A 23,140-nucleotide genomic window follows, 5' to 3' on the forward strand; every position below is an offset into this window, starting at 1 on the left:
TACAACGCTCCTAATGTATTGTAGCACTGAGGGTGCCATTGTTGTTTTCCACAGTGCCCTACAGCAACGCTATGTGATGGGCATTATGAGAAATTTAAACGTTGGTTAGATGCAGCTGCCACCACCGTGCTGAGTGCTGGTCTAGAACTAGGGACCTGTTGGGTGCTGCCATCGGAGCCTGGTGGTTTAAAGAAATTAGTTTATTTGGTTTCTTGTAAACTCATGCTCTTGTGGAAAGCAGCCACATTGCTTAATTCTCTGAACTGTTTTGTCGCAGGCTAAACATGATCTTCTTAGTGGTCTTGCATGCAGCATTATGAAACGAGGGTATCTAGATTACATTAACAGCTCACATGTATTTATCCATAATCCGGAGAAAACTAATTAAGCACTTTCATATGCTGTGATTGTTCTTCAAGAAGCTGCACTGTTTTTCTAAGTAGTTTTCTGGTGCAGCAAACCTTAGCCCAGTTTCTTTTTCTCAATTATTTTTCAAGGAGATGCTTAATTGCTTTGAGTGTGACCATTACAGTGGTATAACTTAATTGTGTTGAGCAGGTGTCCTGAACTGACTCGGGGTGGCATTCTGTTGCAACAGAGACTCTTTGCTTTGCTAAGTCAACAGTAGCGAGAGCCACTGTACTAGATAAAGTTTTGTGAATAACATACATTTTAACCATTGATTTGTTATTTTGTAGTCACTTTCCCCAGTTTTAATGAGAAAAGCTTAGAGTGAGAGAGGAGAGTAAGAGATGAGGGTAGAACACAAAGCCCTTGAAGGATGATAAGTCACCTTCAGACATTGCAGGAGTTCCCATCATTTACTGTATATTCCTGCGTATAAGACTACTTTTTAACCCAGGAAAATCTTCTCAAAAGTCGGGGGTCGTCTTATACGCCGGGTCGTATTTCTTATACGGCAAGTATATCCCAAACTCTATATTTTAACTGGGAAAGTTGGGGGTCGTCTTATACGCCCAGTCATCTTATACGCCGGAATATACGGTATGTGTGTGAGTCATCTGCATTTCCAGCTGGCAATATTCTTTTGAAGAGTGTCTAAAGGGATACTTGCATGGGAGACATGTTCAGTTTTGTATGCACGACCTTTTTTTTTTTGGTGAGACATTTATGTTACCTCTCATCAGCCACAGCAGCTACTGTAATTTTCCATGAGAAGATTAAGCAGAGCAAAATAAGAAGGGACAAAGCATCAAAATGACATTGGGAGGGAAATGAAATTTAATACTGTAACAATAGCAACACTGTAGTAAAATGCCCAAAGTAGTTCTTTAAAGACTTTTGAGGGCACAAAAATACACCTTTCCTAGCAAGGCAACATTTTTCCTTATAAGGCAACATGTGGGAGAGATGTTGCTTTACTGGAAAATCCTGAAGAAAGTCTTTATTGAAATGCATTTGGCATTTTACCATTTGATTAAATTTCATATTTTTTCTGTATATTTTTGAGACTTTGCCTCTTTTTTTCCTTCCTCCCTCCCTCCACTCCCTGCTTGTTTCGTCTGTTTTGTGATCTCCCCCATTTTTCTATTGCATTGTTTCCACAATCAAAGGCAATCTCATACCACTGTCTCTGGTTTGTTCAAAGGAGATGATCCATTCATCACAAAAGCCAGTCGGTCAATTATACGATGGGAACATGTTAAAACCATAAAACCAGAAACACTATAGATCTTTTCTTTGAAGTCTTTGTGTTTTGTTTTTGTTTGTTTTTGTTTTTGGCTTTCGTAGCCTTGTACTCTGAAGTAAAAGATACATGCTAATGTGTTCAGAGTTCAGTAGAGCTTCGGGTACTATTCTGAAATAAGGCATTCCTTTTCTTCTTAACAACCTGTGATTCTTTTAAAATATGGGACACTTTTGAACTTGGGAAAAAGGTGGGGTATAGATATATTAAATAGTAGTAGTAGTAGCAGCAGCAGCAATGCTGTATGTTGGCGAACGTTGACTTGAAAACTCCACCACTTTTAACAGTTCATAGGGGTGTAGAAATTTGATTTTTAAAGGTTCTGCTATATTAAGCCTTTGTTTTCACATATTACTTTTGAGATAAGGTAATTTTCATAGGAAAAAAGGAAGGTGCCTTATACAAAGTCAGACCATTTATATCAGTATTATTTAGACTGTGTACTGAAAAACAGCTGCTCTCGAAGAGTTTCAGACTGGGAAAATGGTTGGTCCTACTTGGAGAGGCCAGCGATTGAACAAGTGACCTTCTGCATGAAAAGCAGGTACTCTGCTACTGAGCCGTGGTCCTTTCTTACTGAGGTATGGACCTCCCCTATACGGTTTGCAATATCTAAGGGTTGTCCATTCATATAGTGAAACTTCCCCTCTGTCTCCTCTCCTCATGCAACTGGATCCTCTGGATCAGATTTGGGGGTGTTGTGAGAGACATGTTGAGGGGGAGAGGAGGCAAAGTTCTGTTGCTCAGACAGAAGTTATTCCGTTCACACAATGACTTAGTTGGATTCAACCCTAAGAACCCTGGAGGTGCTACTCATTTGTTGCTTCACATAATACCGTACTTACCTAAGGTAAGGGTAAGACTCAAACCAATGGCTTCAAGTTACAAGAAAGGACATTTCAACTAAACATACAGAGAAAAATTCTGACAGTGAGAGCTGCTTGACAGTGGAACGGTCTCCCTCAGGAATTTGTCTGCTCTCCTTCCTTGGAGGTTTATAAGCAGTGTTTAGATGGCCGTCTGTCACGGATGCTTTAGCTGAGATTCTAAGCTTATTATGGTACATTGAGACTTCAGTTAATGCAGTAGAAATTAGAAACTTTTTATTTCTGTTTATGTACTAGATCAGGCATCCCCAAACTGCGGCCCTCCAGGTGTTTTGGCCTACAACTCCCATGATCCCTAGCTAACAGGACTAGTGGTTGGGGAAGATGGGAATTGTAGTCCAAAACATCTGGAGGGCTGACGTTTGGGGATGCCTATACTAGATAGTGAAATGTGCTTTTGCTAAATGTAATTTCCAATTTTGGGGGAAATTTGATATATCAATTCTTTACATTATTTACAATATTAGCTGCATGTTCAACATGTCTGTCATACATACTCCATTAGCAACAGGGATTTTCTGTCCATCACTGTTTATCTATTTGAAAGAAAATTCCTACAGAAAGAGTCATGCTTTGGTTGGCGAAAACCAGTAACTGCTTGCTGGCTTCTGGCATTGCCTGCAAAAATAATTCACTATATTTATATTGTGGGAGCCAGAATGAATGTTTAGATGACAGACTCTTGATACTTAATGGGAGACAACTATTTCATACCATTGTCCTTTTTTTCCACTGCGCAATTATTGCATGCAAATGGCATATCATGTAACACTGCTTTTTTCATAAATTTTTGATAATTGCTAGTGCTAATTGATATTACTTAATAGTTTTTGCTTCCTGACAAAGGCACTTCATGTTTCAGAGGGCTGTCCCTTGGGGTAGAATTTTTAATCAAATCAAGTCAGTATAATGCTCTAAATGGCTGACCAAGAAATTCAGAAGGAAAATACTGCATGACTTTTTTATATCTTGTGCAGCTGTCTTACAAATTGTATGCTTTTGTACAGAAAAAAAGGATAACTGGTTATATCCAGGAGCAAATGGCATACATTTCTTTCTAGTTTTTACTGATAGCTACATATAGCTCCTGCCAACCTAGCAGTTCGAAAGCACGTCAAAGTGCAAGTAGATAAATAGGTACCGCTACAGCAGGAAGGTAAATGGTGAAATGTGCAGATAACTGGAAACATTCTGCTACTCAGTACAAGTATTTTAGGGACGCAGGTGGCGCTGTGGGTTGAACCACTGAGCCTAGGGCTTGCCGATCAGAAGGTTGGCGGTTCAAATCCCCGCAATGGGGTGAGCTCCCGTTGCTCGGTCCCAGCTCCTGCCAACCTAGCAGTTCGAAAGCACGTCAAAGTGCAAGTAGATAAATAGGTACCGCTCCAAGTAGGAAGGTAAAAGGCATTTCCATGCGCTGCTCTGGTTCTCCAGAAGCGGCTTTGTCATGCTGACCTGGAAGCTGTACGCTGGCTCCCTCGGCCAATAATGCGAGATGAGCGCTGCAACTCCAGAGTCAGTCACGACTGGACCTAATGGTCAGGGGTCCCTTTACCTTTACCTTTACATATAGTTAACTACTAGAAACCTGAAGGCTAACCATTCAGACAGTACACGTTACCAATTCTAGGTAAAGGTAAAGGTAAAGGGACCCCTGACCATTAGGTCCAGTCGTGACCGACTCTGGGGTTGCGCGCTCATCTCGCATTATTGGCCGAGGGAGCCGGCGTATAGCTTCCAGGTCATGTGGCCAGTGTGACAAAGCCGCTTCTGGCAAACCAGAGCAGCACATGGAAACACCGTTTACCTTCCCGCTGTAGCGGTTCCTATTTATCTACTTGCATTTTGACGTGCTTTCAAACTGCTAGGTTGGCAGGAGCTGGGACCAAGCAACAGGAGCTCACCCTGTCACAGGGATTCGAACCGCCGACCTTCTGATCAGCAAGCCCTAGGCTCAGTGGTTTAACCACAGCGCCACCTGGGTCCCTGCTGTTACCAATTCTAGACTAGTTTAAATACATTTTAGCTCTCAGCTGGCAGATAAGGTTCAATGCTGTCCAGCAGCACTGTAAAAATTATACTTTTTGTGTCGGCCTTCCATTATTCCATGTAGTCCTCAGTTGAGAATTGGTTTAATGTTTTAGCTCTCCCCACATTAATTTAGTGAAAAATCGGTGCTTTTTCCCTTAGCAGATTGTAAGTTCAATTCTATCCTTATTTGAATAACCGAGAAAATTGGGGGGGGGGGGGAAACATGCATAAAAGGTGCTAAGAATTAAAGAAAAACCTTCCTTTTTCTTGTAATTTGAACGTGTTGGTTTGGGTCCTATTCTTTGAAACAGTAGTAAACAAATTTGGACCATTGCCTAAGTAATTTCTTTTCAAATATTTGAAGGTGGCTATCGTATCACCTCTTAATCATCTCTTCTTCAGGCTAAGCACACACAACTCCTTCAACCATTTCTCATGGTGCTTGGCCTCCACCCCCTCCCACCCCCAATCTTTATTGCTTTCCATCTTGGGTATGTTCCATAGGTTGCAGTTCTGTACCCCCTTAATTGGGAATTAGTCCCAGTCAGCTCAGTGGGACTTACTTCTGAGTAGACTGGTAGAATTGCCACTTTAGTCTTTTAACAGAAAATAGAGATGTCTTAAAAACTATCATTGTGCTTCAGCAGTGGAATGTAAATAAATATTTCTCTCTGCTAGTTCAGGATTTTTAGAATGCCTAGCTGGCTTTGCAGAAACCTTTTGAAAAGATTATGTTTGTACAAGTATCAAACTGTTTCCAGCCCTTCTTTGGAACAGTACATTTAAAGTGATGTATAATCCTATTAAAACGGCGAAGGTTCTTTGTTAGGGTATCCCTTTCCTTCCAAGCAAATTAGCCAGTCGATCTTATTCTAGTACAGGGACAATTACAGCTCTTACAAAAATCCATGTATCAAAATGTTGTAATATTCCTAGTTAGGTGTTTGTACTGGATACATGTCCTAGATAATCTTGGCAAAATAATCTTCATTCACTACAGCATTGTATCAAACTCATAATATGTAGCAACAGCATGAAAGCATGAGGAAACTGCAGGAGAGCCATAATAAGGAATAGTCAAATCCATTAAGGAATATTCAGGCTAAAAGCAATGGTGCAGGATATTCCCAAGCAATAGATGGCTGTGTTCATGGTTCACCAATGACAGGAGCAGAGAATCTTTTTACACCTGAGTGCTGCGTTGCCTTTCACTATTTTTTCCCCTGCCCATAGCTTTTGTAGTGTTCTTATACCCAGGAATGTCCTATATAATTTAATATGTAGAAGCATTGCCTCTGTTTGAGCATGAGATGTGTCATTAGGGCAGGATTGGGTAACCCTTTTTGGCCCGAAGGCCACATTGTCTTCTGGACAACCATTTTGAGGGCTTCTTGCCATTAGTGGGCAGGGCCAGAAGCAAAAGGGGCAGGACAACTACTGGACATTTTGCCTTAGGCTAGATTCTGACTGTACTAACCCTTCTCAGGGACATGTTCCAGCTAGGAAAAATAAAGTGGGGGGCAAAGCAGGGTTAGTGAGGGAGGTGGCCTGGGGAGACTTCAGAGGGCTAGATGGGGAAGGCTGGCAAGCTGTGTTTGGGCCCTAGGCTTGAGGTCCCATTTCTGACATATGGCCAAAATGATGACTCCCCACATCAAATGGGGGGCGCCTTTTATGTGATCGCACACAGTCCCCCAGATCCCAGTGCGGCTCCTGGTAGTTCGGGCTGGCTTCATACTCCCCAGGCTGGATACCTGGAGGTCTCCGTCTACCTCAGCCAATACCCAATCCCACCTGGGGAAGCGTTGCCAGAGGATTGGCCAGGTAAGGGGAGGGACCACCTTGCCCACACAACAGAAGGTGAACCTTACCTGCGAAGCAGCAGTTGGCTCCAGAGCTTCTCCCACCCTGCCCTCCCTCAGTTAAGTCTTCTTTTGCAGGTTAACCTCTTCTCCACAGGTACGCAGGTGCTGCTACGTCACGGTCGCTGTTGAAGGGCCGGAAAAGAATTTTCCTGCATTGGCAGGTTTTGCCTTTCCCGCAGCAAAACGTCACGACTTTGGCGGTTTCAGGCCTTGGGCAGAATCCTTTAGTCCAGGCATCCCCAGATTTCGGCCCTCCAGATGTTTTGGACTACAATTCCCATCTTCCCCAACCACTGGTCCTGTTAGCTAGGGATCATGGGAGTTGTAGGCCAAAACATCTGGAGGGCCGCAGTTTGGGGATGCCTGCTTTAGCCTATCTTCCTAAATGGAGGGGAGGCGTGAAGCGGTGACCCACACCCCATTTGCAGCAGTGATCTCAGGGTTCCCCCATTAAATGGGTCTTGAGGGGAGGCAAGGGCCATATGCTGAGAGGTTGTCATTGCTCTCCCCTCCAATGGTGGGGAAACGGGGGGCGGGCGGGCTCTCTGCTTGAACATATGTTCTCCAGAGCCAGCCCAATCCCCACACATCATTCTGGATAACCCTGAAGTCTCCCAGATCTCCGGCTGGGGACTGGGAAGGATAAACGCCCAATGCCTGAGCCAAGGTCTCCCTACATCTGAAACTTAATAAAGTTGTGGCCAATTTTAATCCCATAGCACGTTGTCTTGTGTCATTATTCTGCTCGGTGGTCGCCTGGGGTTGGGGGGACTCCACCTGTCCACACAATCATGCAGAGAGAGCAGGGGACCAGCTTTACAAATACACAGGTGTACCTGGGAACTGACCTACTTAGGCTTTGGAAGGGGGGCAATGTCATCAGCAACAGACTGACTACCCCTGGTATAAATGATGGAACCAAATGCTTTGGACTCCAACTCTTATCAGGTCTCCAGCCAGCATGGGAGTTGTAGTCCAGGAACACCTGTGGGGCATGGTATTGTCTACCCCTACTGTATACAACTGGGATTTAATCTTTTGAATTACAAGAGCAAATCTAGTTTTTGTTTGTTTGTTTGTTTGTTTGTTTTTAGTATCAAACCGTACTTCTGGTGTTTTAGTTCTTTCTTTGAAATTATTTTTCTTTGCTGGCTCCACTGCATTCAACCAGATGTGTTCTACTTACAGAATCATATCCACTGTTCATCTCTGTATACTGAGTGACAATAAAAGCATGAACAAAATAAAAAATCCTTCCAGTAGCACCTCAGAGACCAACAAAGTTTGTCATAGGTATGAACTTTCGTGTGCATGCACACTTCTTCAGATGCATGCACATGAAAGCTCATACCTATGACAAACTTAGTTGGTCTCTAAGGTGCTACTGGAAGGATTTTTTAATTTTGTTTTGACTGCGTCAGACCAACACGGCTACCTACCTGTAACTAATAAAAGCACGAGTATAGCTGGTGAAAATGTTCACTAGAAACCAAGGTACAGCTCATATAGCAGCCTTTAGCTAAGCTATGTACCTTATGTGCTAATTTTGCTTAAGTCGAGATATTTTCATGTGATTATCTCAGAAGAGGAACAGGCTGTGTCCTATTGACGTCTTTTTCACATTCAAATAGGTCAGAGCATATTATTTCCTACCCAGCTGATATAGAATAATATATTAGAACCAGAGATGCAATGAATTTATTTATTTATTGTTTATAAAATATTTATGTTTGGGCCTGAGTTTTGAAGATTAAGACCTAGGTCCAATGACTGAGCTGAATGGGATTTGGAATAGGTGCAAGTCTCTCCTCGCCCTGCCCCACCACTCCCCTAGAATGTGGTTTATTACAGCATCTTCACTTTTGAAAATTACTTTTGTATTATAGGTAGAAAAGGTGTATATAAGAAAGTGAATCAGTTGACAAAATACCATGGTTTGTATTCATTGTGGCACTGAAGTAAGTGTTCCATCAGTGCAAAGATTTCTCCTGTGTGTCTCCTAGATCTGGTCTGCAGTTTCCCCCAGTCCTCCAGAGCAGATTTGGGGACAGTGCAGAGGGAGAAGAGGGAGAAATCCCCTTGCACTACCAATAATTATTGCACTAGCCCAAAAGATTAGCTGAATACCACCCCATAACTCGGGATCCTCAGGTTTTATCTCTTGAACCACATTTATTTCTACTTGTAATAGTTTTTGTTTTTTGTTTTTTTGTCTAGGACATGTTGCTTCACTTTTCAAAGGCTTTGTTTGCATTCCAGTCCAAGTTTATATTTATCTGTTTACACTGTAAGGTTTAGAAATATATGTACTTTTTGCTGTACTAGTCTCTGCGGGTCGCTAATCTCATCCACAGTTTAGAGCTTTATTTCTGTCTTCATGGCTCTGTAAAGAATTTTTCCTCCTGCTTGTGCCATATCTTTTCTCAGATAAAAAAGTTTTCTTTTACTGATGTGTCTACTCAGTTCAAAAACAGCAGCTTTAAAATTATGTCTAGTAATTGAAAAAAACTATTGTTGTTGTTGTTTAGTCGTTTAGTCGTGTCCGACTCTTCGTGACCCCATGGACCATAGCACGCCAGGCACTCCTGTCTTGCACTGCCTCCCGCAGTTTGGTCAAACTCATGTTGGTAGCTTCGAGAACACTGTCCAACCATCTTGTCCTCTGTCGTCCCCTTCTCCTAGTGCCCTCAATCTTTCCCAACATCAGGGTCTTTTCCAAGGATTCTTCTCTTCTCATGAGGTGGCCAAAGTATTGGAGCCTCAGCTTCACGATCTGTCCTTCCAGGGAGCACTCAGGGCTGATTTCCTTAAGAATGGATAGGTTTGATCTTCTTGCAGTCCACGGGACTCTCAAGAGTCTCCTCCAGCACCATAATTCAAAAGCATCAATTCTTCGGCGATCAGCCTTCTTTATGGTCCAGCTCTCACTTCCATACATCACTACTGGGAAAACCATAGCTTTAACTATACGGACCTTTGTCGGCAAGGTGATGTCTCTGCTTTTTAAGATGCTGTCTAGGTTTGTCATTGCTTTTCTCCCAAGAAGCAGGCGTCTTTTAATTTTGTGACTGCTGTCACCATCTGCAGTGATCAAGGAGCCCAAGAAAGTAAAATCTCTCACTGCCTCCATTTCTTCCCCTTCTATTTGCCAGGAGGTGATGGGACCAGTGGCCATGATCTTGGTTTTTTTGATGTTGAGCTTCAGACCACATTTTGCGCTCTCCTCTTTCACCCTCATTAAAAGGTTCTTTAATTCCTCCTCGCTTTCTGCCATCAAGGTTGTGTCATCTGCATATCTGAGGTTGTTGATATTTCTTCCGGCAATCTTAATTCCGGCTTGGGATTCATCTAGTCCAGCCTTTCGCATGATGAATTCTGCATATAAGTTAAATAAGCAGGGAGACAATATACAACCTTGTCGTACTCCTTTCCCAATTTTGAACCAATCAGTTGTTCCATATCCAGTTCTAACTGTAGCTTCTTGTCCCACATAGAGATTTCTCAGGAGACAGATGAGGTGATCAGGCACTCCCATTTCTTTAAGAACTTGCCAGTAATAGTAATATTATTAAAAACTATTACTTGTTCCAATATGCTCACAATTATATTCATAATTAATTAAAAACACATGCATAATTTTAGAGCACTCAAGTTATTTCATGGTAATCCTTCAAAGCACGTTTCCTGCCTAAGATATAAATTAAAAGGTTCTAGTTACAGGTAGGTAGCCGTGTTGGTCTGACATAGTCGAAACAAACAAACAAAAAACCTTCCAGCAGCACCTTAAAGACCAACTAAGTTTTTATTTTGGTATGAGCTTTCGTGTGTGTATCTGAAGAAGTGTGCATGCACACGAAAGCTCATACCAAAACAAAAACTTAGTTGGTCTTTAAGGTGCAAATTAAAAGGTGTAACACTTTGATCCACTAGATAACATCATTGGGCTTAATGTGACTTTATAAAAGCTGTAATAGCTTAAGCTTGGGGTTTGACTGCACGTTTGCCATTGCACTATAAAAGCTTGGCTTTACTAATGTGCATGCAGTTGTTGCTATGCTTGTTCAAGTCTGTCCAGCATATTATTTTCACCCCCAAACTGTTGTAGCATGTTATTGACCAAAGAAGTAAGGAGGGAACTGGTCTCAGCAGCTGTTCTACAAACACTGTATGGCCTGTTGTTGTTGGCTTGTCACTCGGTGTCCTCAGCACTGGTTACAACTATATTCCTTTGTTGTTTCTTTGTAAATTGTTAAGTGTATTTGAACAAGGTGCTATGCAGAGCAATGGTCAAGCTTCTCCAGAGCAAAGTGGTCAAGGGGAGATAACTCTGTCTTGGCCTTACTTGCCTCACAGTGCCTTTATAGGTTGACAAAATCTAACATGCCCATCAAGGCCAGCCCAGGACATTTTGCAGCTTCAAGCAAAACAGAGAATGCTGCCTGCCCCAGTTCCGCTGCACAGACGGGCATGGAGGCAGTCACAGTGGCAGGTAGGCATGGCAATGGCTCTGGTGCCCCCCACCTTGTAGAGCACATTTAGTGGAAAGACAGAGTAACCTAGAACCACCAGTGAAAGCTGTATTGTGCTTAGTAAAAGGTTGAAAGGGGAGCTCTGTGAATACAGTGGACCCTCCGGATACGAATTAAATTCATTCCGGACGACCGTACTTAACCTGAAAAGTCTGCAACTGGAGGCGCCACTTCTGCATGTGCGCGGTGTGATAGAGCGCTTCTGTGCATGCGCGCACGGCGAAACCCAGAAGTATACACTTCCGGGTTTGCCGCGTTTGCAACCCGAAAGTTACGTATCCATAGTGGTACGTAACTCGAGAGTCCACTGTAGTTCTAGTTAGGGTTGTGCATTTCCCCCCCTCATAGGAAGAAAAATGTGACAAAAGACTATCAGTGCTTCTCTCATGAGCATGTTAGTTCTGGATTAGAGGGGGGGGAGCTGAAATGGTTTTTTCTCCTTGTTCCGCTGAAATACATCTTTCTGTCACCTGAGGGACACTGTTGGATAGAACCGAAGCTCCTTTATAATAATCACAAGTATTTAAAATGTTTTGAGGGGGAGATTCTGTAGTCTTACAATTTATTCTTTTTATTTTATTTTTGTCTTATGAAGATGCTTCTCAAAATGTACCTCTGAATATTGCCTACCGCTTTAGATGTAAAAGTATGAAACATTTGTATTGCCAAGTTGTTTACAGGTTAAATAGTTAAGCAGTAGCACTTCTAAAGAAATCTAAAACCCTTTTTATAGTTCCATATTCTCTTTTGTGCTTGAGGCTTTCCAAGCTTCTGTTTTCATTACCAGGACAACTGGCCAAAGCTATGCTGTGCTTAGTGTAGTGTTTAAAGGAGGCTCTATGAATAATTCCAACTGGAGTTATGTATTCTTTCTGCTATGGGTAAATGTGATCTAGTTCTAGGTTATGCAATTTCCATCTTACTTTGTTCACTTACAACAAATGTAATATAATAAGTAAACCGTCTGAAAGGTCTATTAATTTCCTAATTCACTTATCAACCAGTTTGCTTGTCTTGTTTTTCCTTTATGGGTTATTCATAGGGCATATGCATAGCAACACAGTCCTATGCCAGTCTGCTCAGAAGTAAATCTTATTGTGTCCAATGGAGCTTGCTCCTCTGCAGATGAGCATAGGATAGCTGCCTAAGTGTGATTTATTTACTTGAGTTGTAACTGGAGATTCTGAAAGCATAGTAGTTAATTGGGTGATTCGCTAGCCTTGCAGTGTCCCTTTTTTGTTCTGTTTGAGACAAAGAGAACTTTGCAGCTTACATCCTCAGCAGTGTTGTGCACAGCTGAAACTGTGAATAAGATACACATGTTTTTGGATTTTTTCCAAAGCATTTAATGGACTATCATAAGGGAATTTATTTATTAGCCAGTAGCATTTTCCTTTGTATGTTAAAATTAAGGGCCAGATACATATCTTCAAAAATAAAAAATAAGGGCATGCTAGCAACATCCCTCATGAGAAGAGAAGACTCCCTGGGAAAGACCCTGATGTTGGGAAAGATTGAGGGCACTAGAAGGGGACGACAGAGGACAAGATGGTTGGACAGTGTTCTCGAAGCCACCATCCTGAGTCTGACCAAACTGCGGGAGGCAGTGGAAGACAGGAGTGCCTGGCGTGCTCTGGTCCACGGGGTCACGAAGAGTCCGACACAACTAAATAACAACAAGCAACACCCCTAAACTCAAATATTATTGCCTAATCTTCACCTCCAAACCATTTGCCTGAAGGACACAACCGCAAGTTTGAGTGCATACATAATGTTAAGCCTAACCTTGGCTTACCCTTGGCTAGCATGACAGCAGCAGGAGCAGAAGGAGGGACATTGCAGCATGATCTTTTTTCTGGAAACTTGCACATTTTCTCCTCCTTGCTCACCCACTGCTTGACTTTGTGCTACATGTGAACTGTCCCGTTATGCTCTACTCAAGGATCTGCTGTGTTATATGTTGCGCTCATTTTGTTCTCTCGACTTCCACAGGTTTAAAAACCAAGGAAGTGCTGGCTCATTTACATAAATATATTATAAGATATAACGGTGCAATAGTATTTTATCAGTGCTTAAAGTATAGTTCAGCATTGGCATTGGTAAATGGCAGGCTACATTCCCCATAGTGCTAAGCAGAGCAATCTTTACCCAGGAAGTAGTAGGGTGGAGCAGTAGGACAGTCACTGCATCCAGACCGTAGCTGGCTTGCATCAGCCAGGATAGGAAGTGAGGAAGTTTATTTTTTTATGCAAAGACTGGCACAACTCAGGGACTCGAGGAACAGGCCCCTTGAGGGATCTGTGGGGCTTTAGACTTCCTGCACCTCCACCACATGTGGAAAAAGAATTATCCCCATCATGGCACATCCAGCATTTATTGCATCCCCTCTTGTTCATCATTTTATTATTCAATGAGTTCCATTGCCATTGTACTGCCATTTTTATGCAGTTAGCCTTGTAATTCATTGCTACTGGAAAATTTGAACCCTTAAAAAAATTCTGATAGCTGCTTTGTAATTGTCACTGTGCTATAGATTTTTATGGTGATATTTTGAATTATGGTTTGATTGAACTGTGGATTGCTTTTATTGTTGGCCTCATTGCATTCTGCCCCCCCCCCAAATTATATTATTTTAAAGAAATAAAGTTGCAGGGTTGCCTATGCTGGATTAAATTGAAGCTCTGAGTAAAAGCAGATAAAATTGCCTCTCTCTTGGACTTTGCTGTACAGTATTTGATTTGCTGTTCTAGCAGTCAACAATCAGATGTTCAGGAGATGTTACCTAAATTACAGTAAAATAATATAGTGTATAATCCATCTGTTTTTTGTAGATAATTTTAAATTAGTTCAACGCATTCTTGTGGTTGAGTTTACAAGGTTGGTTTGTGTCTTTATATTTAGCTGTCAGTAGAAGATAAAATAGTTTTCTTTCTTTGAAGGGAAATGCGTTTTTATCTTTTATGCGAAGCTCTCATCACTGAAGATATGTCTGCAAATATAAATTACAAATCCTTCAGGACTCAAGAAGGAAACTAAATGTAGGGGGGATCACATTTTTATCTCATGTTGATAAGTGTTTACACAATGGGGGGAAAACAAACCCTAGGGAATTTCGTTGTAAAATAGTCCAGTTGGTTTGAATTAGATTTCCATGTGAAATATAGCTTTTACTTACTTACTTACTTCCCCCCCTTTAATAAAAGTTGTGGGAAAGTAAATGGAACGTATTCTGAGTGATAAATAGTAGCCATCTATATGTGATCAGGGTTTGAACACACAAAAATCTATATATATGAAGATGGTTGTTCTCACTGAGCCTAATGAAATATGAGAATTGCAAGTAGTCTACAGTGGGATAATGGGATTTTAGATCAATCTGAAGCTGGGGTTTTTTGCATGTTAATATTAGTATAGCTCTAGTGATCACAGAAGAAGAAGAAGAAGAAGAAGAAGAAGAAGAAGAAGAAGAAGAAGAAGAAGAAGAAGAAGAAGAAGAAGAAGAAGCTCTGAGAACTCAACCTGTAGACAAAATCTATTTATTTTAAATTATTTCCGATATTGAACAAGATTTTTTTTTTAGTGAAGTATATCAAAAAGGTATAGATGGAGGAGCATCATTATACATTTTTACAAGTGACATGATTTTAAATTTCCTTTTGGAAAGAATGCTGCTCTTTGTTCCTCAAAAACAAGAGGGTTTGTTAATTTTTTCTTTACAGTTATTGCATCCTCAGGACAGTGTGATTGAGAAGATCTCATTATAAAATATTTGCTACTGGGGTTTTCCAACCCCCAAACTATGCAGACGAGGGTTGGTCAATGCGCCTTCTAGATGCTGTTGGTTTCCACTTCTCATCAGCCCCAGCCAGTATGGCCAGTCGTCAAGGTTAATGGGAGCTAGAGTTCGTTTGTGTGGTAGGCATATTGAACACTCCTCACCCGAGCCAAAATGAGGGTGCCCAATTGATTGGACATGAGTGTGGGTTGGAACAGACCACAGATTTATTGACAGTGCAGTAAGTGAGGTTGGTATGGCATTGGAGCCAGGATCTGTTTGCCCAATAAGACTTCTGATATGAAGTTCAATACACCATCCTAGCACACCCGCTGGGGAATTCTGTGGGAGTTAGTGGGCATAAAGGACCCAGCGCCGCAGAGATCAATGCAAGTGGAACCTCACTATCAACCAGAGGTGAATGACACCATGCCTGGCCACCTGAGCTCAGGCCAGGAGCTGGTGCATCCTCTCAAAACCCCAGTGTCATACCTGCCTAATTTGTGACAGGTAAATAGGTTAAATAAATGGCTACCGACTGAGAAAAAGGCAAAAACCTCTTAACCCAAGGGCCAACTGTGATGGAAATTAAAATTTCTTCCTGACTCTACAGTCGTACCTTGAACCACGAACGCCTTGCAACTCAAACATTTTGGCTCCCAAGCGCTGCAAACCCGGAAGTAAGTGTCCCAGTTTGCAAACATTCTTTGGAAACTGAACGTCCGATGGGGCTTCCTCGGCTTCTGATTGGCTGCTGGAGCTTCCTGCAGCCAATCGGAAGCTGCGCTTTGGTTTCCAAATGTTTTGGAAGTTGAATGGACTTCTGGAACAGATTCCATTCAATTTTGAGGTACCACTGTAGTATAAAAGTAGGGAGGGGTGGGAAACCTGGCCATTGGAGAAGGAGGCTGTAGTGGCAGGTGGCCTGGCATTTTAATGTGTCTGATGCCACACTCCCTTCCCAAAGATGCCACGGGGCCATGTGAGATTGCGAGGCCCTGCAAGATCTCGGGGAAGATCTGCCCTTCTCTTCACTATTTAGAAGCACCAAATCATGCACAATATCTGGAGGATACCATGTGCTACCATGGAAACATACACATCAACGGTCCTAGATTATATTAGATTTTGCACAGCAAACGTCATCAGGGAAAAGCATGTTAGGTTATACCTGAACAGGAAACCCTGGATAACGGGGGAGGTTAGGAGACTGTTGAAGGCCAGGAACTCTGCTTTTAGAACTGGAGATCAGGGTAGTCGTGGCTACTCTAGAGTAACTCCGCTTGAGTCCAGTTTGTCTTTAAAGACTTTTTTTGTGCATACCCGTATATTCCAGCGTATAATACGACTGGGCATATAAGACGACCCCCAACTTTTCCAGTTAAAATACAGAGTTTGGGATATACTCGCCGTATAAGAAATACGACCCAGCGTATAAGACTACTCCCAACTTTTGAGAAGATTTTCCTGGCTTAAAAAGTAGTCTTATACGCAGGAATATACAGTAGTATTTACAGTGCAGAGATAGCTTAAAATATGACCTCTCAGTCCGAACCAGAATCCGGCAATGGCGTACGTCTGTTCCTACGCCAGCAAAGTAGTCGGGGCACCCCAAAACGCCTCCCCCTTGACCTGTGTCGTGGTGCTCTCCTTAACTCTTGCGCCGGAAGGAGCGATGCCCTCTCAGCCTCCTCCTGGTCAGGGCGGTGTAATGGCTCTTCAGCATCCTGGAGCCCTTGCCTACATCTCTCCTCCCCTGAGCTTTCCCATTGTTCTGCATGCTGGCTGCTCTCTCCCTTCCCCCCTGGCTGCTTCAGACCCACTGCTGCTCTCTGTGCTTGGCAAGGTGGACGTTAGGATGATGGGGGCTGGCTCCCTGTAGGGAGTCACCCTTACAGTATGGGATAGAAAGAGTGAATTTGAAGAGGGGTATCAGGAAGGCAAAAGTGGCGTATAGAGAAAAAAATTGAGGACCACCTGAGAAATTATGATACCAGACAAATGTGGCAGGGAGTTCAACATCTGACTGGTTACAAACCTAGCAGTCCATCAGCTGTAGAGAGTACTGCTTCTCAGGGGGGGGGGAGTTGAATACCTTCTTTGCTCGATTTGAGGTGACACAAGCAGTGGCTCCAGTAGTGATGCCAGAGATATTGTTGTCACTCCCCATAGGGAATGTAGTTAAGAGTGGAAGAGGGAGAAGTGAGGCGAGTACTAAAGAAGGTAAATACGAGGAAAGCCATGGGCCCTGATGGTGTAACTGGCAGGGTGCTGAGAGACTGCTCGGACCAGCTGTCAGGAATCTTTACAAAGATTTTTAATCAGTCTCTAGCCCAAGCCACTGTTCCATCCTGTCTGAAATCTGCTTCCATAATACCCCTGCCAAACAAAATAAAAGATAGTCAGCCTGAATGATTTTCACCCTGTGGCACTTACACCCGTCATAATGAAATGCTTTGAAAAACTGGTGTGGGAATCTCATTATATCATGTTTGCCAGTGGGACATGACCCTTACCCGTTTGCATATAAGGGGAAGAGATCCATGGAGGATGCTGTGGCAATGGCACTACATGCTGTCCTGGCTCATCTGGAGAAACAAGGGAACTATGTGAGACTGTTTTTTATAGTTCTGCATTTAATACTATTCTTCAGCATAGACTGGTGCCCAAACTATTAGACCTGGGACTTCCGCCAAGCTTATGCAGGTGGATATTAGATTTTCTACCAAACCGTTCCCAATGGGTCAGGATGGGTTCTCATGTCTCTGCGGATCTCAGTATGAATACGGGGACGCCACAGGAGTGCGTGTTGAGCCCGCTTCTATATACGCTCTATACACCTGATTGTTCTCCCAAGTACCCTAGTAACAAGATCATTAAGTCTGCAGACAATACAACGGTGGTTGGTCTAATTACGGCTGGAGAGGGGGAGGCGGCCTATAGGAAGGAAGATGAGCAGTTGGTGCAGTGGTGCAGGGAAAATAATCTATTCCTTAATTTAAAGAAAACAAAAGAGATAATTGTGGACTTTAGGAAATGTAAATTGAATATTCAACCACTTATTATCGAGGGGAAGTGTGTGGAACAGGTCTCGGTGTTTCAATTTCTGGGAATGGAGTTGAGAGATGATCTAATATTGGGAGCAAATAGCAAAGACCTGATAAAGAGAGCACAGCAGAGACTATACTTTCTGAGAATCCTCCGGAGAAAACAATCTCTCAAAGGACCTGTTGAGGGCATTTTACCACTGTACAGTACTGTAGAAAGTGTATTAACCTATGGTCTCTGTGTGTGCTTTGGGAGTTGCACGGTTGGGGAAAGAACAGCACTGTCCAGGGTCATAAAGACTACGGAGAGGATAATTGGGTGCACTCTTCCCACTTTGGAGCAAATCTATGCCTCCAGGTGCTATAAGAAAGCTGCAGATATTGTGCAGGATAGTGTGCACCCCAGAAATGATCTCTTTCAGCTTCTGCCTTCTGGAAGGAGATGTAGGGTCATAAAGACCAGAACAAGCAGCCTGAGAAATAGCTGCTATCCAAGAGTGATTTCGGTTTTGAACGCAGCAAAAGGCAGTCTGTGATGGAGGGTCTGTATTCAGTTGTTGGGCATCAGTTTTAGGGGGCAAATCAGGAGGGGTATTGGAGTTTTTAAGGGGTTAATTATGTATAGGCGGGATGGGTAGCAAGTCGACATGCATTTTTTGGATAGTAGGCTGATGGTTGTTGTAAGTTTGATGTAGATTCTCAATTTCGTTGTTCTGTATGGGACAATGACAATAAAGATTATCATATCGTATCATGTTGGCTATGCCTGATGTGGACTTAAAGTGATTTACTTCTGCAGGAGTTCAGTTTCATCCTGCCCATGTTTACTCTAAAGAAAGTCTTATTGATTTGAGAGGTACTTCCAAGTAAGTTAGCTTAGTCATGCAGCCCTTTCAAGTCAGTTGCTTGAAAACTGAGATAACTTATTGAATTGGGGGGGGGGATTAAATAGGTTATGTGAATATAAAGAATATGATACAAATATGAGTGATTTGTTTATTGTATTGTATTGTATTTTTTTAAGGTGAGTTCTTGGGTGACATGGCTGATTCTGACTGCTGGGTCTATGGAGGAAAAGCGAGAAGTCTTCTCCTATGTGGTACACGTGGCAAAATGCTGCTGGAACATGGGCAACTACAACGCTGTCATGGAGTTCCTGGCAGGCCTAAGGTACTTGCAGCTCATTCTTCAAATGATGGAGACTCATCATAGATTAAACTAGAGCTTCTGTTACTTGCAGCTGTCCTTTTAGAAAAATAAACAGTGGACTACACTCCGTCAGTCACTGTGCTAAATAGTATTCTGTTGCTAAGTTGCTTCGTTTATCTTGTCCAGGGAGTTTATGACAGGCTGTTTTGGGAAAATTCACTAAGATGGATGACAGAGGTTAAAATTGGCGAAAGACAGGTCTTTTCTCACAATTCTCCAGAGACCACATCATTTATCTTTCTAAACAATAAACATGGAAAGTTAAAAATAAAATAAAATACCAGCTTTCTAAGAGCATGGATTACAGAAAAAGCCATTCTAGAGACTAAAAGGAAGACTACAAAACTTTTTATAGAAATTGTTTCTTACCCAACTCAAAAATGTTAAAAACCCTTCATACACCATTTTTCATTAACATTTTATTGATGTTATTGAAAATCAAAAGTACATACCGGTAAATACAAAGCAAGAATTAAAGGTAATTATGAGTCTCTTCCCTAGCGTCCTGGAAATGCCAACTGCTGGTACAGGTCTTATTGCACTGTGGCTACTGTGAAAACAGGGTGTTGGGCTAGATTAGCCAGCGGTCAGCAAACTTTTTCAGCAGGGGGGCGGTCCACTGTCCCTTAGATCTTATGGGGGGCCGGACTATATTTGGGGGTGGGGGAATGAACGAATTCCTATGCTCCACAAATAACCCAGAGATGCATTTTTAAATAGAAGGGCACATTCAACTCATGTAAAAAAATACGCTGGTTCCTGGACCATCCGCCGGCCGGATTTAGAATGCGATTGGGCCGGATCCAGCCTTTCGCCTGCTCAAACAAGCTCTTATTATGTTCTTATGAATAAATTGTTAAACTATAGCAAAAAAGGTGTGTGTGTGTTGTTAGCATAAATCCTCTGCATGGCACAGATGCTGCATGTGGATGAATGTTTACTTTATGTGATTGCTGTAACTTTCCCACACAGGAGCTCAAGCTGTAACCTGATCTCCTGTCATGTGATGTTCTTTGTTTTTTTTCTACTTTCACTTTCTTCTGAACTGGAGAGTGATGGCTGAACACACACTCTCTGAATAAACGTAGATTAGCACCTACGATTGTTTGCTGTCTTCTTTACCGAAGCCAGTGGCAGTAGTAAGAATATTGGTGATTTACACCCCAATATTCCAACAGTGGTAGCAGAGTTCTGGCAGAGCTCTGGTTCCGATCCACGGACCTCTGAAAAGCGTGAAAACAGGCACGTAATCAGGCCTCAATCTGCAGCAGCTGATCCTGAGGAATTTAGCCTGCTTGGGAGTCACCGGTTCCTGCGTTCCAGGGGAGGAAGAGCACGGACGTCTGCGTTCCTTATCAATGGAGCAGTGAGTAACCGGGACTGATTTATAGCGGCAATAAAACCTCTAAAGTTGCAGCTTAATTGCAGATGCCTGCCGAAAGCCTAATTTGCAGCTTCTTTGTACTTTGAAGTCAGAAGCTAGCAGTACGCTTACAGTAGCAAGATGGCTAAAGCCGGGGATTCAGATCAAACACCCAAGAGTTTGTGTCCTCTGTTAAATGACTCAAATTATGCAACGTGGAGTGTTAAAATGGAATGTGTTCTTATCCGGCAAGGACTTATTGAGTTGATTCAGAACGCACCGCCCGTTTTGCCAGGCCACAGGTGGTTGAATCGCAACGCACAGGCAAGGGCAACAATAGTTCTGCATTTGGACCCATCACAGCTGGTTCATATTCGGAACTTAGATAATGCTTATGATGTTTGGACTCATCTTCGGGACGAGCACCTTAGGTTGCGCGCCGGATCAACAACATTATTCTTTCAGAGATTAATTAATTTGCGTCTGAAGGAGGGAGGAGACTTGAGAGCCCATTTGCATCAGATGCGTCAACTACGCCAGGAGCTAGCTGACAGAAACGTCAATTTGGATGACGACATTTATTGCTTTACAGTGCTAAATAGCCTTCCCAAGTCCTATAATGCTATTGCAGCCCAGCTGGGGGCTCAAGACCCTCAGCAAATGACTGCAGCAGGAATTTATGCTTCATTGCTTAATGAGGAGGACAGGACCCGCGCACAGGCGGAGGCCAACGGGGAGCGCTACTCACCCTCACCTAGTGCATCTGCAGAGACTGCACAAGCCCTTAAAACTGTGGTCAGATGCCAGTTATGCAATATTCCTGGGCACACAGCCAAGACATGTAGACGACCCCAGAAGGACTCAGGAAGTCAACAACAGGCTTCTGGGCCTAAGGGGCGAGGCAGCGGCGGTAGCGGCAGCAGCAGCAGCAGCAGCGGCAGCAGCAGCAAGGGCCCTACAGCACGCAAAATGCTTGTAATGCTCACTCAGCTTGATGACCAAGACGACGACGGGTCTTATCTGATCATAGATTCGGGATCTTCGCACCATCTGGTCAACGACAAGAGACTGTTCCAGACTTTCGAGAAGCTGGACTCCATCGTGTCACAGGCAGATGGCAATTCTTTGAAATCCGTTGGAAAAGGAACTATTTTTCTGAAATCTCTAAATTTGAGTATCAGTAATGTGTATCTTGTTCCAGAGCTGAAGCAAAACCTTTTCAGTGTTTCTCAAATTGATGAAAAGGGGTTTGAGCTGTGTTTTCACAAGGGCACCTGTGTGATTTCTAAAGATGGAGAAGTTCTTTTGACGGGACACAGAGACAAAGATAACCTTTTCAGATTATCTTATGATAAAAGTGATGCATGTTTTAATGTTGTTGATGATTGTTTAACAGGTCCAGAGGAGCCTAAGGTGGCAAAGAAGCAACCAAGCAAGAAAGGTCTAACACGTTGTTTCCAGATCGTTTCTGCTCATGTTTTTGGTCCTATGCCGAAGTCCCTTGGCAAGGCCAAATACTATCTTCTGATAACTGACCACTTCTCTAAGTATACGTGGTTTTATCCTCTGCAAAAGCCTCAGCAGGCTATTGTGAAATTTTCTGAATTTCATGCTAAGGTTGAACTGAAACATGGTTGTAAAATTGAATGTTTATTGACCAATGACATTCCTCTTTTTACTTCACAGGAGTTTCAAGCTTTTTTTGATGACAAAGGCATTCACCACAAGTTTGCCAAAACCCAGGCAGCTTGGGACAAAAGCTTATGTGTTAAGGTTAACACTGAGTTAGAAGCAGGCATGCAGGCGCAACTGCTGAGTTCAGGATTGTCTGAACAACTGTGGGCTGAAAGCATCTCATTTTTCCTTTACCAGTGGCTCAGACAGGTTCCTAAAGGACAGAAGCGTTCTCCTTATGAGATTCTGTTCCAACATAAGCCTGATGTGAGCAACACTAAGGTTTTTGGAACCAAAATGTGGGTGGCTTCGCTTGAGGGCAAGCCAGTCCAAGGCATTCTATTGGGTTTTGAGGAAGGTCAATACAGAGTTATGTTGTCTTCTTCCAATGAGGTGATTCTTACTCAAGAGGTAGAACACACTCCTACGCCACAAGAAACATATGTTCTTGATGAATTTCCCATAGGTGCCAATGATTTTGATGCTTCCTACACTGACACAAGTGGTAGTGATAATGATTCCTTTGCTGAAGGCTCTACCCCGAGTAGCTCTGACACAGGGGAGACAGTCATACACAAAGGAACTCATGCTGTTTTTAACAGACCTTCATCGGATGATGAAAAAGTGCTTGAAGCACTAGATCCACTGTTTACCATTGGTATGAGTTCTCCCAAAAGTCCTGAGGGGGAGAATCTCAGTAAACAGGATTTGCACCTCTCACGCAGGTCTGAGAGGATTAGAAGAGGACCCAAGAGGTATTCTCAGGAGTTTGCCAACACAGCAATTGCAAATTTAGCTGTGCTTCGAACTCCAAAACAGGCAGCAGTCACACAGGCTAAGCCACAACAACAGGTTGTCAAACGCAACACTGTTTCTGTCAACAGAGCAACTGCTCTGGTCCCCTGGAAGCCAAAGCTGGTCAATCCAGTCTCAGAGAGTTCCACAGCAGGAAAGTCCTACTTTGTTTATGACAACTGTCTGTTCACTTCTCTTAATGATGCTCTCACATTTGCATCTTTTTCCATTTCAGGATTCAGGGGAGATGTTAGCAT

General features: G+C 42.8%; 1 protein-coding gene across 9 annotated transcripts in view; it reads left to right on the forward strand.

Moving 5' to 3' along the window:
- The window catches only part of PLCE1 (phospholipase C epsilon 1), a 150,778-nt gene that overhangs the window by 78,379 nt on the left and 49,259 nt on the right, over positions 1 to 23,140 (forward strand). For all 9 annotated transcript variants that reach the window (XM_060274861.1, XM_035137904.2, XM_035137907.2 and 6 more), the window contains one exon: positions 18,867 to 19,012. In XM_060274861.1, the coding sequence (XP_060130844.1) occupies positions 18,867 to 19,012 (146 nt within the window). The remainder of the gene's footprint in view (positions 1 to 18,866; positions 19,013 to 23,140) is intronic.

This window comes from Zootoca vivipara, chromosome 5 (assembly GCF_963506605.1).
Source record: "Zootoca vivipara chromosome 5, rZooViv1.1, whole genome shotgun sequence".
NCBI classification, from domain to species: Eukaryota; Metazoa; Chordata; class Lepidosauria; order Squamata; family Lacertidae; genus Zootoca; species Zootoca vivipara.